The sequence below is a fragment of the Rhinolophus ferrumequinum genome, chromosome 9, assembly GCF_004115265.2.
Source record: "Rhinolophus ferrumequinum isolate MPI-CBG mRhiFer1 chromosome 9, mRhiFer1_v1.p, whole genome shotgun sequence".
Lineage (NCBI taxonomy): Eukaryota > Metazoa > Chordata > Mammalia > Chiroptera > Rhinolophidae > Rhinolophus > Rhinolophus ferrumequinum.
Window position 1 is genome coordinate 32,066,949 of NC_046292.1, and position 16,219 is coordinate 32,083,167.

Sequence of the window (16,219 nt, forward strand, 5' to 3'; positions counted from 1 at the left end):
ATTTTTTTCACATCTTTGCCCAAATTAGTCTGTGGTTTGCACTCAGCATATAATAAATTCTCAATACGTATTCATGAATGCATGAATGAATGATCTGGCTATGATGTGAAGTATCTATCTGAAGGGGAGAAATGGGAGACACAGAAACCTCTTAGGTAGCTATTCCAATAATCTGGCCATGAATTTTTAGTGGCCTCGATTCAGATGACAATAGGAAAAGAAAAATTTCCCTGAATAAAGTGCTTCTGCCCTATTGTTCCTAAAATCTGATACAATGAATATTTATTAACATCTTAGAGTAGCAGGTTGATAATTTCTTTTCTTTTTTTCTTTTTCTTTTTTTTTTTTTTGATAGATCATGAGGATACATTTTGTGTTTTCTGGTATATTTGCCATTTAAAAAAATAAACTATTTGTGATGCATTATAAGTTAAATATAGAGAAGGATACTAGATTGTTTAAGATAGTCTGGTCATTAAGAATAGAAAAAAATCCATATATGGGCCTGAGCGGGGACTGGAAATTGATAGAAGAAGTTGTAGGAAGATAAGGAAACCAAGTTGTACAATAATAATGATATTAAAATTGATACAGTGCTTTACAGTTTTCAGCTAGGAAGTAAAGCATTGCTGAAAAAAATTCACGAAATTGTGCTGACCAAGAATACCAATTTTATTTGGGCCCTAAATGTTGCTTAGTAACTTTTTTTTTTTTTTTATGTTGTAGCATCTTTAATTGGGGTTCAAGGCTCTTCCAATCATTGTCACCTAGAGATCATTTCACCCACTGCTGTTTGCTGCCAGCCTCTTGTCTCATGGCAATAAATGAAAACAAAACAAGGCAATCCCTTCGAACACCAAAAAGGCAATTCATTATGTTATAGCATGTTTAATTGGGGTCGAAGGCTCTTCCAATCGTGTCACCTAGAGATCATTTCACCCACTGCTCTGTTTGGCTGCCAGCCTCTTGTCTCTCTCTTCAGCAATGGTGAGGCGGATACCCTTTCCACAAGGAAGAGAAATCCATGGTTTGTTGCCTTTGCCAATAACAAAAATGTTGGAGAGCTGGGTGGCAAAGCTGTTGCCATTGGCATCTTTCACATGAACCACATCAAAAGAACCAGGGTGTCTCTCTCTGTTGGTGATCACTCCAATTCTTCCCAGGTTGGCACCTCCAGTCACCATGCACAGGTTACCAGTGTCAAACTTGATGAAATCAGTAATTTTGCCAGTCTCCAAATCAATCTGAATGGTGTCGTTCACCTTGATGACGGGGTCAGGGTAGCGGATGGTGCGAGCATCGTGGGTCACCAGGTGAGGGATTCCTTTTGTGCCCACAAAGATCTTTCTCACTTTGCACAACTTGTACTTTGCCTCCTCAGGTGTAATGCGATGAACAGCAAAGCGACCCTTGGTGTCATAGATCAGTCGGAAGTTCTCTCCTGTCTTGTCAATGCTGATGACATCCATAAAACCAGCCGGGTAGGTGACATCAGTTCGGACCTTGCCATCGATCTTAATGAACCACTGCATGCAAATCTTCTTGACTTCATCTCCTGTTAGGGCATACTTCAGTCTGTTCCTTAGGAAGATGATGAGAGGGAGACATTCCCTCAGCTTGTGGGGACCAGTGGATGGACGAGGAGCAAACACACCAGTCAGTTTATCCAGCATCCAGTGCTTTGGAGCCGCTACCCGCTTCAGATGCTTCTTGGGACCACGAGCCATGGCTGCGCTGGGCACAGAAAATTGCTTAGTAACTCTTATTCATCCCTAATTGACCAGCACTGTTATCCCCATTTTACCTATGAAGAAGGGTTCAGAAAAGTGTCTTAATCAAGGTCACTAGCAAGTGAGTGACAGAACCAGAACTTACATCCTTTAGGATCTTACTACCACAATTATCCCCTATTTTTCAGGTATTCTCAATTTCTCTTTCTTCACTGGGTCTTTTCACTCTGCCTTCCAATATGTATAAAATCTCTCATTCTGAGGGGAAAGGAGCCTCCATTTGACTCCTAAGTTATCCCTAACTTCTGTTATATTTCACACTCTTTTCACTGTCACACTTTTTTAATAAATGCAATATACACTTAAAGGTCTCTATCTCCTCACCTTTATCTCCTGAATGCCCTGGAGTCCAGACATTGAGGAAAACTGGCAGCACCAAGTACTTCCGAAACTAGGGATAAAGGAGAGTGGCTAAAACGAAAAGGACTGGGTAAAAGCTGTTTGAGAAGTGATTACTCCTCTAGATCTCCTCCCAGATTCCATGTGGCTGAATAACTATCCCTCCCTCGCCACAGCAGAAGTCTGGAGGCTGATTTTCTGGAGAGGATATGAGGACCTGTGGATTGGGAGATGCCAGGCATAGTTAAGGGCTTGGGTACCTGCGAAAACAGGTTGTTCAAATGACCATATATATACTAAATGCTGAGAATCCCCTAGCCCATCTCCCTCACTGCTCCCAGAACATTGGCAGGCGCTGGGCCTCTACTCCTCAGGCAGGAAGTGCAAGACTCTTCTCTGGGGAATCTGACTGTCCCAAGAGAAAGACCTAAAGACTCTAACATCAGGGGTTTCCCCAACAAGTCATCTGAGAATAATGAGAATAGTCCCAGAGCTATTTAAAATGGTTAGGAAAAGAATGTTGAAGCAGATTTAAGAGCTCTTTAAGAGATAAACTAGGCAGACTTGGAACATAAAGAAAAGTTGATGGAAATAAAGTAGAAAATGATTCCCAGTTTTCTAATTTGGATTATATAGTAAAAGTTAAAGTCAATAACCAAAATAGAAAATTCAGGTGTAGGAAATTTAAAGGAAAGGATAACAAGCTTACTTTGGAACATTAGGCTTGAGGTACATTTGCGACATCCAGGTGTGAATGAATTGAAACTCAGGAAAATACCTTAGGACATGGGAGAATTTGGTTAGGGTTAGGGTAAGAGTTGGGGTCTTATGGAAGAAATGGGATCACTCAGAACAAGTATATAGAGTGGGGAGTGGGCAGACAGGGAGGAACTAAAATGAAACCAAGTGATCACCAACCATTAAGTGATGGACAAACAGGGAGAAGCCAACAGAGGAAAATGGAGTCATACAAGAAACAGAATAGGATCATACAAGCCGAATGAAGTTTAAGAAGGAAAGGCAAAACAAACAAAAAACATTGAAGAGGCAAGACAGTATAAAGACAGAAAAAAATTGGATTTTACCATTAAGAGATTCAGTTTTAATATTGTGGTGGTCATATACCAGATTTTAGTTTCTTAAGGATTGAGTGGGAGAGGAAGAAATGAGGACATGTAAACATAAATAACAGTAATACAAGGCATTATGTGTATGGTATTAGAAGATAAACATATATTCTTCAACTCTGCTATTGGTCTGCTGCTCACAGTCTGTTGTCTGCATGGTAGCTGAGTTGCTTCAGACTGTTGGCTTCCTCCAAGCTACCCAAACAACACTGCCCATGTCCCAACCTCCAGTCGTTGATCCCCACCTCTTGTCCATTCAACAGGAGAGCACATTGTGCTTCCTAGGAGCAGCAGCTCAGCGGAGCTGATAGGTCCCCAGTATGTAGGATTTTCTTCCATTCAGCTCTCTCCAGAACACACAGACATTCCAGAAGGGGTTGGAAAGGACTGTATGAAACTGTGGTCAGCTCAGACTTTCCCCACACCTGCAACTACTACTGCCACCACTCTCCAGGACTTGTCATTTAGTCTAGCCCCCTGTGCCAGACTTCTTCACTCAGGAAGTTTTTCTCTTAGAAGTTCTATGAACTCTCCTTCCACTGCTGTCCTGCAAACAGATGTGTGTATGCCAGAACTCAAAAATGAACCAAGTTCAAATTCTTTCGCAGAAGATTTCTGGACTTAAAGCAAACCACAGAATTTGGCTGGAAATATTTTTCAGTGTCCTCAAATGTCCCATGGCAGATAAGTGGCTGGAGATGGGTGGGTCATAGGGAAAAAAATAACTAACATAAATTGAGTACTTACTAGGCATCAGGCACTGTGCTAAATTTTTTATATGTATTTTACAGTGAGGAAACTGATTTAGAAGTTAAATAACTTGCCCAAAGATACACTTTTGGTAAATGACTGAGATGTTATTTGAACCTATGCAGTGTTAATCCTGAGTTCTTGCTAGATTAAGGACAAAGAATTAAGCACTGTATAAACACAACAACAATACAAGTACCTTGTCCCTGCCCCTAATTATCCTTTTTGAATTGGAAGTTCAATTTAATAAAAGGACTAAAAAGTAAATAAAGGAAAGGTCAAGGAAACTTAAGAGCCAAATACATAAAACAAGGTATCAAAAATAGAAACAAACATCAGTTATGATGACAGGTTCAAGCAATTTGAAATCTTACATTAAAGAGGAAGACTGAGGAATTCAATTTCAAGCTGTTAATTGGGGCACAAAGAAATTCCTCTCAAAGAAAACAGAAACCACACCAGTATTTAGAATAGGGAAAATTTAATGTATAGAATTGTTAACTAGTAAAAGGTTAACTACTGAAAGGGTAAAAGAGGATGCTCACTTAGGCAGCACATATGCTAACATTGGAATGGTACAGAAAAGATTAGCATGGCCCTTATGCAAGGATGAAAAGCAAATTTGTGAAGTGTTCCATACTTTTATATTTCATATGACATGCATCTTCTTTTTTTAACTTTCATTTATTTTAAGAGTATTTTTCCAGGACCAATCAGCTCCAAGGCAAGTAGTTGTTTCAATCTAGTTGTGGAGGGTGCAGCTCACACTGGCCCATGCGGGGATCGAACCGGCAATCCTGGTGTTACGAACATCGTGCTCTAACAACTGAGCTAACTGGCGCCCCCAAAATGCATCTTTAAGCTTTATCATTGCCAATGTGTACAGAAAGAGAATAAATACAGAATTTTATGAATGTAAAAAAAAATTAAAAATAATAAAAGGGTAAAAGAGGACTTAAGGGGTACACAAGTCACAGGTACAAAAAGTAGTTACTATCTCAAAGGCTGAGGAATAATGAACAAGGAAGAAACAAAGACTTAAGAAGAGTCCCACTTCTAAGCTAAGACTCAGACCTTCCTGGAGAGGGTGTGGCTGCCACAGGAACATGAAGCCTGCAGGTGGAGGAGGAATTTGCTGAAGGTGGTTGACCAGAGCTGGTTCATAGGATTGGCTCAGTAGATGGCAGAGAAACCTGCCAAACTATGGAAGCAGGCTGGATCTGATCTGCAGGAGTGTCCTGCTGGGAGATGGAAGAACTTGCTCTAGGGTACAGGTTGGTTGTATCTGGCCAATAATTAATAATATATTAATTATTCCTCAAATTCACTCACAGTCTCACTGAATATTCTGCTCCCTAAAGACACAATTGTAAAGTTAACCTCCAGCAACTGGTATAAAAAAATAAAGAGAAGCAGAGAGGAGAATATAATAGTTAAGTATACAAATAAATGAAGTATACAGTAAATGAAGTATACAATTAAGTATACAAATAAATAAAAGTATACAAATAAATTAAGTATACAAATAAAAAGTATACAAATAAATTAAGTATACAAATAAATAAGTATACAGTAAATGAAGAGGAAATAGGCAAAGCTATTACAGTCCTTATTTTGGTAACTGGTCATGAGGCTATAGTTGATATCTATGACTTCTTCCACTAACCACACTAATCATTCTGGTCTTTTATGTAGTAGGGTGATCTGAATCTTCATTCTGGCAGGATCCTCAATAATCCTGCCCTTTTCTAATTGCTGTAGTTTTTCATAACATTTACTTTGGTTGTAGAAGTATTAACAGGAGCCCAGGGAATCCCCTGATTCCAGAATCATTCTTTTTGTTCCATTGTGTAGCAACAACTTGATGTGCCCATGGTAATCAGTGAGTAATCATCCAGTAGAGTAATTCTTTTATCTGCCTGCTGGTTCAGTGACATAAGAAGCCCAAATAGCCAAATGCAGTTTCATCTTCTAATTCAATGGAACCATTATTATATTCCTCATTAGAAACAAAGATCTCCAGACCAGCAGAGCTCAAAGTAGCTGAAAGAAGCAAAAATCCTGTGAGTGGGTTATTAGGTATTCATTGTGAGAGGATCCACTCCCACTTCCACCCCTTGATTTCCAGATTCTGGTTATGGAGGAGACAGCATCACAGAATGGTTCTGATTCAAAGTAAATACTGCACGCTGTATGACAGAATCCCAGCCTTTCATGGTGTTGTCTCCTAACCTGATAATTCAGTCATTCTCCAAGATCCATCCAACTTCTACAATGGCCAAACAGTTATGTTAAACGCACATATAATTGATATCAGCACCCCAGCATGTTTCAGATCTTTGATGGTGGCACGAATATCTGCAATTCCTACAGGGATGCAGTATTGCTTCTGGTTTGCTATTTTGGTAGAGAGAGTTAGCCTTTCTACCACAATGGCTCTCATGAACACGTTTATTCCAATTACACATTTACGAACTGGGGAAATAGCATAGGATATGTCTGTGAACCAACTGGTCCCACCTTAACTTAGGCTAACACTCCTTCTATATCATCTACCAACAACAGCCCCCACTGTGAGACACAGTGTCATTTTGGATCCCCAGTAATTAGCATCAATTCAAAGGCAGTGTCTATTAATACCTAAAGGGTCTGGATGTTCCTTTTTTTCCCAGTGCACAGCCACTTTAGCAAATGGGTGAAAGTCTCTTTGAACAAGGCCTGGAGAAAGATTTATTATGTGCTCACCCAGCCATACTGCAGGATCATTCCTCAAGGGAAAGAAGCCTACTATTCAATCAAGGAAGTCTACAACTATGAACTGGCTTAAGTCTGAAAACTGGGCAAGAGGCATGACTCTTTATTGTGGTAACTCAAGTCAGGTTTTTGTTCACCAGACACAGACCAGGCTGTTCATCTATTTTACTCCAAGGACATCATGATCAATTAGCCACAACCAAAGGTCCCTATAGGCCAAAGCATTCTGCTTACTGATAACATCCCTGCTGCCTTTTACAGTAAACACACCCACTTTGTCTTTTATGGTTAAGTGCTGCCACTTGAACTCTGCTACTTGGGATCCTGTCATTTCTAGTGAAATCAGGGAGTTCATCTCAATGGCAACATCTTGCATTGTCATACCTTTCCCACAAAGGAAAGCAGCCACAGACCTCTCTAATGTATTTATCAATGCCTTAGTATTTCTTTCTCACTAATGTATTTCTCAGTGCCCTAGTGACAGGAGTGCCTTCCAGGCCTCCTTAGGAATTATAGTGGGGGGATGAGTGTGCACATGATAAATCCACTCCAACCTTCCTACCTCCTTAAGTCTTTGGATTCCCTTCTTTACTTCATGCCAGTGAAGCTCTGGTATTTTATACTCATTAAACACAGGCCACCAATGAGTCAAAATTTTAGTCAATCAACCCATTAAGCTGTTAGAGACACCTCCATTTGCACAAATTAACACATTACATCTGGAATCTCTAGCCAGCAACTTCACATCAAAGAGCTCTTCCTGATCTAGTTATATTTTGCCTTAGAATCTCCTCCTACATGTTTCTGTTGACACTATATATTAGCTAAACCTTGTAATAATTCATTTAATGTATTAGCTACTCCTTTCTGGGTCATATTGTATGCCAGACTCCCTAGAGCAGACTGAGATTTGACACTACTTATGGTTCTAGTGGCAATATGATTGTGGTAGTTCTTATAGAGGATGCACATCCCCTTGCAATGTAGCTGTCCCTAGTCAGGTTATTGCCAGGTTTTTCAAACAAAACCCAGTTAGTTTCCCCAGAGTCCTGCCTTTGGAGATGATGGATATATTTATAGCATAAATTGTGCTGATGGTTTCATGAATGCATACTTAACTCCAAACTCATCAGGTTATATACATTAACTGTTAGGTTGGTGCAAAAATAATTGCAATTTTTGCAATTATTTTTCACCTTTTAAACCGCAGTTACTTTTGCACCAACCTCATATAATATGTACAGCTTTTTGTATGTCAATCACTTTTTAAACTCAATTAAGTGGCTTTAAAAAAAAGAAAGAAATTTAAAATGAAAAAAAGAGAAAAAGTCATAGCCTTAGGCTTTGCCCACCCTCCTATCAGAGAAGGAAGCGAACAGTAGTAGTAGGTTTACCACTACTCAGGAAGTTCTCCCCTCTGCTCCTTCCTTCCAGGCTGCTGCCAACAACAGGAGCAGGTAGGTAGCACAAAGCAGTCTCTCATTGTCACTAATACATGTTATCCACTCTTGCCAGCTGTCCCCATGAGTGTTCGGTCACACATTCCCAAGTCATTATAACTTTCTAAAATGCTGAAAACTTATGGGGATTTGGTTTTTTGGGGAAGAGGGAACATAATAGGTTTTAATTTGTCTCAGTTGCCCCATTTAGGAAGAGCACTCTGATTTTGAATTAATGGCTAAAATTTTGGGGGAAAGAGTTTAAAGAAAAGACAACTATTAAGATGCACTGTCGGCCCCCACCTTCACATGGCCCTCAGTGGCACAGTTGGTACTGGCAGTGATTCCCACATGGTGCGGTGACTCAGAGTAGCCGGCTTTGGTCCACATTGACTTCCTTGGCCTATGGGTCCACTGCCTGTGAAGAGATGGAGCCGCAAGTACAGCACCGGGAGCTAAAGAACGCCAGAGGACTTGCGTTCAGCAGGGAAATTGGCAGCACATTTTGTAAAATCCTTTCATTGTTAACAGAACTACCCACAAGGCTGCGTTTAGACCAGCTGATGTGGTGCTGAAATTTGGACCTGGAGGTGGCAATATGATTATTAAATTGCTCTGAAAGGCAAAAAAGGGAATTGCCTGTGAACTTGACCCGAGGCTAGTAGCTGAACTTCATAAAAGTTCAGGGCACACCTCTGGCCAGCAACCTTCAAGTAATGGTGGGTGATGTGTTGAAAACAGATTTGCCATTCTTTGATGCTTGTGTAGCAAATTTGCCTCATCAGACCTCCTTTTGTCTTCAAACTGTATTTTCAGGTATTTTCACCAACTGTTTTCAGGTATCTATGTTTTGCTGTACCTATGTTTCAAAGAGAATTTGCTCTCCGACTGATTGCAAAATCTGGAGATAGGTTATACTGCAGACTCAATTAACACACAGCTGTTAGCACGCATGGACCATCTAATGAAAATAGCAAAGAAGAAAAAACTGGATCAAAATGGCGGCATGAGGTGAGTCTCTGTAAAGCTCCCCTGGAATTCACAACTAATCGAACAGCTATAACTCCACAAAGGACTCCCTGCACAGCAGACAGTCAAGACGAAGAGGCCCACTATTGAATTCACCTAAAGGTGGGCAAATCACGCGAGTGGGGGGGTGGGGTTGGGAAGAAGTGCGGAGACAGAGCTGTGCGGGCGCAGAACGCAGACCTAGCTCAGTGCTCTGAGCTCGCTGCACCCCGGAACTACCGCAGCTGTGGGAGAGGGAGGAACTCGGACTGCTAGGGCTCCACTTATGGCCCACAGGGCTGAGGGGACAGCATATAACACGGCTGAACCCAACACTCATGGCAGAGACCTTGGAGAAAAGACTGAGGGAAGAAGGCTGAAAACAGTGGTTTAAGCCCTCACTGCCGAGCAGAGAATGGCCTTAGGCACTGAGATTAGCCGCGCCCTCCCTACCCTCCCAGAGCTTGCCCTGCCCCCACCTGCCCGATGCTAGAAGCGGAACAGTAGCAGTGTCAGATCAAAAGAACAGAATATTTGCTGTTCTGAAAACTGTGGACTGCAGACACAGATTCGCAGCCCAACTAGTTCCGGCAAAGGGGAGGGAGCTGTGGAAGCAGAACTGGCTGTGGTGGTGGTCGCTGCCATTGCTCTGGGCTACCTCTCACAACTCACCCCGCCCCTGGCCCCACCTATCTGGGCGGATCCCTGCAGGAGTAAATAGAACTGCTGAAACATACGGGCTCTGAATCTGGTGCAGGAAGAGCTTTGGAACTTCAAAAGCTCTCCGCATACCCACACGGACACTGCTCCCTGTGACCCAGGCAAACTATTAAAAGAGGAGAAGCCTGTCTCCCAGGGAATCCCCCTATTGGGTGAGAAGCTGGAATAGTGCAGAGAATACATAGCACTACCGTAAGAGAGAGAAAAAAAGGCTGCAGTCGAAGAGAAAAATAAAACATTCTACCGACAAGTACTGGAAAACAAAAGAAAGACCTCTTCCTATCAACCTGTTGCAGAAGCCACTCCTGTAGATGTCTAGGAAGAGAAATAATAAATCAGTAATTGCCATGAATAACCAAGGCAACAAGACAGCTCAGAAAGAAAGTGAAAAGTCTCCAGAAAAGGAACTTAGAGATATGGAAATATGTGACTTAAATGACAGAGAATTCAAGACTGCAGTTCTGAAAAAATTCAATGAGATGCAAGAAAACACAGAAAGGCAGTTTAATGAACTCAGAAACACAATCAAAGAACAACATGAGCATTTTACGAAAGAGATTGAAATTTTAAAAAAGAACCAAATAGAATTTCTGGAGATTAAGAACTCAATAGAAGAAATTAAGAATGAAATAGCCAGCTTAGGTAGTAGAGTTGACCAGATGGAGGAAAGAATCAGTGACATCGAAGATAGAAACCTGGAAATGACACGGATGGAAGAAGAAAGAGACTTGAGACTTAAAAGAAATGAAAGAACTCTACAAGAACTTTCTGACTCCATCAGAAAGAGCAATATAACAATAATGGGCATACCAGAAAGAGAAGAAAGAGAGAAGGGAACAGAGAATATATTCAAAAAAAATTGTTGATGAGAACTTCCCCAACTTGTGGACAGAACTGGATCCTCGAATCCAAGAAACCAATAGAACACCTAATTACCTCAATCCCAACAGGCCTTCTCCAAGGCACATTGTATTAAAGCTGTCTAAAATCAACGACAAAGAAAGAATCCTCAAGGCAGCCAGGGAAAAGAAGACAGTAACCTACAAAGGAAAGCCCATTAGATTATCATCAGATTTTTCAGCAGAAACTCTACAAGCCAGGAGGGAATGGAACCAAATATTCAAACTATTGAAAGAGAGAAATTATGAGCCAAAAATAATATATCCAGCAAAGATATCCTTTAGATGTGAAGGAGGAATAAAGACCTTTCCAGACATACAGAAGCTGAGGGAATTTTCTAATACATGACCTGCACTACAAGAAACACTAAAGTAGGCTATTCGACCACCATCAACAGGGACAATTTGTGGCAATCAAAACATAAAAAGGGAGGAGAATAAAGGCCTGAACCAGAATATGGGAATGGAGAAAGTAAACGTGCTAAAGAAAATGGAATACTCTAAATATCAAACTTTCTTATACATAAACTTAAGGGTAACCACTCAAAAAAAATCCAGAACTGAAATATATACTGTAATAAAAGAAGAAACAGAGGGAAACATCATAGAATACCACCACACAGAAATAATAGACAACAACAAAAAGGCAAAGAAACAATGGAGACACAGCCTTACCAGAAAACTAAAGATAGAATGACAGAAAATCCTCACGTATCAATAATCACCCTAACTGTAAATGGACTGAACTCACCAATAAAAAGGCACAGAGTAGCAGATTGGATCAAAAAACTAAACCCAACCATATACTGTCTCCAAGAGACACATCTCCGCTACAAGGACAAACATAGACTCAAAGTGAAAGGGTGGAAATTGACACTCCAAGCAAATGGTATCCAGAGAAAATCAGGTGTAGCTATACTGGTATCAGATGAAACAGACTTCAGGGTAAAAAAGGTAACAAGAAGCAAAGATGGACATTTCATAATGGTAAAGGGGACTATACAACAAGAAGACATAACAGTCATCAATATTTATGACCCCAATCAGGGAGCACCAAAATATACCAAGCAACTACTAACAGAACTAAAGGGAGAAATTGATCAAAACACAATTATACTAGGGGACTTAAATACATCATTGACAGCTATGGATGGATCATCCAAACAGAAAATAAATAATGAAATAGCAGCCCTAAATGACACATTAGATGAAATGGACATAATTGACACATATAGAGCACTTCATCCTAAAACATCAGACTATACATTTTTTTTCTGGTGTACGTGGAACATTCTCAAGGATAGACCATATATTGGGACATAAAATCAGCCTCAGCAAATTTAAAAAGATTGAAATCATACCAAGCATATTCTCTGATCACAAGGCTTTGAAATTGGATATCAACTGCAAAAAGAAAGCAGGAAAAAACACAAATACATGGAAATTAAACAACATACGTTTAAAGAATGACTGGGTCAAAGAAGAAATTAGAGGAGAGATCAAAAGATACACAGCAACAAATGACAATGAAAATACATCCTACCAAAATTTTTAGGATGCAGCGAAAGCAGTTTTAAGAGGGAAATTTATATCATTACAGACCTAGCTCAAGAAACAAGAAAAATCCCAAATAAATAACCTCATGTTACACCTTAAAGAACTAGAAAAAGAAGAACAAATGAAACCCAAGGTCAGCAGAAGAAAAGAAATAACAAAAATCAGAGCAGAACTAAATGAAATAGAGAACAAAAAGACAATAGAAAAAATTAATGTGACAAAGAGCTGGTTCTTTGAAAAGATTAACAAAATTGACAAACCCTTGGCTAGACTCACTAAGATAAAAAGAGAGAAGACACTAATTAACAAAATCAGAAATGAAAAAAGGGAAGTTATCACGGACACCACAGAAATACAATGATCATCCAAGAATACTATGAAGGACTATATGCCACCAAATTCAATAACCTAGAAGAAATGGACAAGTTCTTAGAAACATATAGCCTTCCTAGGTTGAGCCATGAACAACTGGAAAATCTAAACAGACCAATCACCAGTAACGAAATTGAATCAGTCATCCAAACCTTCCCAAAAGCAAAAGTCCTGGACCAGATGGCTTCACTAGTGAATTCTACCAAACCTTCAAAGAGGATCTAATACCAATCCTGCTCAAACTCTTCCAAAAAATTGAAGAAGAGACAGTACACCCTAACTCATTTTATGAGGCCAACATTACCCTGATACCAAAACCTGGTAAGGACAACACAAAAAAAGAAAACTACAGACCAATATCTCTGATGAATACAGATGCAAAAATCCTAAACAAAATTCTAGCAAATCGAATACAACAATGCATTAAAAAGATTATTCATCACAACCAAGTAGGGTTCATCCCTGGGGCACAAGGATGGTTCCACATCCGCAAATCCATCAATGTGATACATCACATAAACAAAATAAAGGACAAAAATCATATGATTATATCAATTGATGCAGAAAAAGCATTTGACAAGATACAACATCCATTTACGATTAAAACACTTAATAAAATAGGTATAGAAGGAAAATACCTTAACATAATAAAGGCCATATATGACAAACCCTCAGCTAATCTCATAATTAATGGTGGAAAACTGACGCCCTTTGCTCTACGTTCAGGAACACAACAGCGCTGTCCCCTATCACCTCTGCTTTTCAACATAGTGTTGGAAGTCCTCGCCAGAACAATCAGGCAAGAGAAAGAAATAAAAGGCATCCAAATCGGAAATGAAGAAGTTAAATTGTCACTCTTTGCAGATGACATGATGCTATATATAGAAAACCCTAAAGACTCCACCAAAAAGCTATTAGAAACAATCAACGAATACAGTAAAAGTTGCTGGCTACAAAATCAACGTACAAAAGTCCATTGCATTCCTATATACTAACAATGAAATCTCTGAAAAAGAAATACAAAAAACAATTCCTTTTGCAATTGCAGCAAAAAGAATAAAATACCTAAGGTTAAACTTAACCAAGGATGTGAAAGACCTATATGCTGAAAACTATTAAGACATTTTTTAAAGAAATTGAAGAAGACACAAAGAAATGGAAAAACATTCAATTCTCATGGATTGGAAGAATCAACATAGTTAAAATGGACATATTACCCAAAGCAATATACAGATTTAATGCAATAAAAATCCCAATGGCATTTTTTAAAGAAATAGAACAAAAAAATCATCAGATTTGTTTGGAACCACAAAAGACCCTGAACAGCCAAAGCAATCTTAAGAAAAAAGAACAATACTGAAGGTATCACACTCCATGACTTTTGCTTGTACTACAGGGCTACAATAATAAAAACAGCATGGTATTGGCAGAAAAACAGACACATAGACCAATGGAACAGAATTGAGAACCCAGAAATAAAACCACATAAATATGGACAGATAATTTTTGACAAAGAAGCTAAAAACATACAATGGAGGAAAGACAGCCTCTTCAATAAATGGTGCTGGAAGAATTGGATAGCTACGTGCAAAAGAATGAAACTGGACTGCTATCTGTCACCATGTACCAAAATTAATTCAAAATGGATCAAAGACTTAAGCAAAACACCTGACACAATAAACTGCATAGAAGAAAACATAGGTACTAAACTTACGGACCTTGGGTTCAAAGAGCATTTTATGAATTTGACTCCAAAGGCAATGGAAGTAAAAGCTAAAATAAACGAATGGGACTATATGAAACTTAAAAGCTTCTGCACAGCAAAAGAAACCATCGACAAAATAATGAGGCAACCAACGGAATGGGAGAAGGTTTTTGCAAACAGTGCCTCCGATAAGGGGCTAATATCCAAAATATACAAGGAACTCATGAAACTCAACAACAAAAAAACAAACAGACCAATTGAAAAATGGGCAGAGGACCTGAAGAGACATTTCTCCAAAGAGGACATACAAATGGCAAATAGACATATGAAAAAATGCTCAACATCATTAATCATCAGAAAAATGCAAATAAAAACCACAATGAGATATCACCTCACCCCAGTCAGAATGGCTATCATCAACAAAACACATAGTAACAAGTGTTGGAGAGGCTGTGGAGAAAAAGGAGCCCTCATATACTGTTGGTGGGAATGCAGACTGGTGCAGCTATTATGGAAGGCAGTGTGGAGGTTCCTCAAAAAATTACAAATAGAATTACCATATGATCCAGCAATCCCTCTCCTGGGTATCTACCCCAAAAATCTGAAAACATTTATACATAAAGACACGTTTGCTCCAATGTTCATTGCAGCTTTGTTTACGGTGGCCAAGACATGGAAACAACCAAAATGTCCTTCGATAGATGAATGGATAAAGAAGTTGTGGTATATATACACAATGGAATACTATTCGGCGGTAAGAAAAGATGATATAGGAACATTTGTGACAACATGAATGGATCCTGAGAGTATAATGCTAAGCGAAATAAGTCAGACAGAAAAAGCAGAGAACCATAGGATTTCACTGATATGTGGTATATAAACCAAAAACAACAAAAAAACAAGACAAACAAATGAGAAACAAAAACTCATAGACACAGACAATAGTTTAGTGTAGTGGTTACCAGGTAACGGGGGTGGGGGTGGGAGATGAGGGTAAGGGGGATCAAATATATGGTGATGGAAGGAGAACTGACTCTGGGTGGTGAACACACAATGGGATTTATAGATGATGTAATACAGAATTGTACACCTGAAATCTATGCGATTTTACTAACAATTGTCACCCCAATAAACTTAAAAAAGAAAAAGAAAAAAAAGAAAATAGCAAAGAATAACTTCACACCACCACCCAAGGTCAAATCCAGTGTTGTACGAAAAGAACCTAAGAATCTGCCACCACCTATCAATTTTTAGGAATGGGATGGCCTAGTAAGGATCACCTTTATTAGGAAAAACAAGACACTATCTGCTGCATTTAAGTCAAGTGCAGTACAGCAGCTATTGGGGGAAAAAAACTACAGAATTCACTATTCAGTCTATAATACTGTAATACCAGAAGATTTCAGCATAGCAAGTAAAATATAGCAAATCCTAACGAACACAGGTTTTAGTGACAAGCAGACCTGTTCATGAACATAGATAACTGCATCAGATTGCTACATGGATTCAATGCAGAAGGTATCCATTTTTCTTAGGTAACTAGAAAACAGAATTTTTCAAACTCAATAAAAGAAACTATAATTATGTATTTTTAGTAATTTGAGAAGATAAAGTATGCTTTTTCTCCTCTGGAACTCTGTGCTTGACTATTTTTTATTTAATACTAATGTTGTCACCACTTATTACTCTGAATTTTTAACATAGTTAAGTAAGTCAATTTAAGCTTTTTGGTTTTGGTTTATTTTTAATATCTAATATA

The 16,219-nt window shown here is 39.1% G+C and overlaps 1 protein-coding gene, 1 non-coding gene and 1 pseudogene across 2 annotated transcripts; 2 read left to right on the forward strand and 1 right to left on the reverse strand.

Annotated features, from left to right (window-relative positions):
* Positions 1–712: 712 nt before the first annotated feature.
* On the reverse strand, positions 713–1,759 carry LOC117026530 (40S ribosomal protein S4, X isoform-like). The gene has a single exon (XM_033113304.1). The coding sequence runs from the start codon at positions 1,725–1,727 to the stop codon at positions 936–938; it is 792 nt and encodes a 263-aa protein (XP_032969195.1). The 5' UTR covers positions 1,728–1,759; the 3' UTR covers positions 713–935.
* A 2,784-nt stretch (positions 1,760–4,543) lies between these two features.
* LOC117027921 (U6 spliceosomal RNA) lies at positions 4,544–4,650 on the forward strand. Its single transcript, XR_004424034.1, has one exon. It is a non-coding gene; the product is annotated as a U6 spliceosomal RNA (small nuclear RNA).
* Positions 4,651–8,627: 3,977 nt separating this feature from the next.
* On the forward strand, positions 8,628–15,887 carry LOC117027062 (probable dimethyladenosine transferase; annotated as a pseudogene).
* Positions 15,888–16,219: the final 332 nt, after the last annotated feature.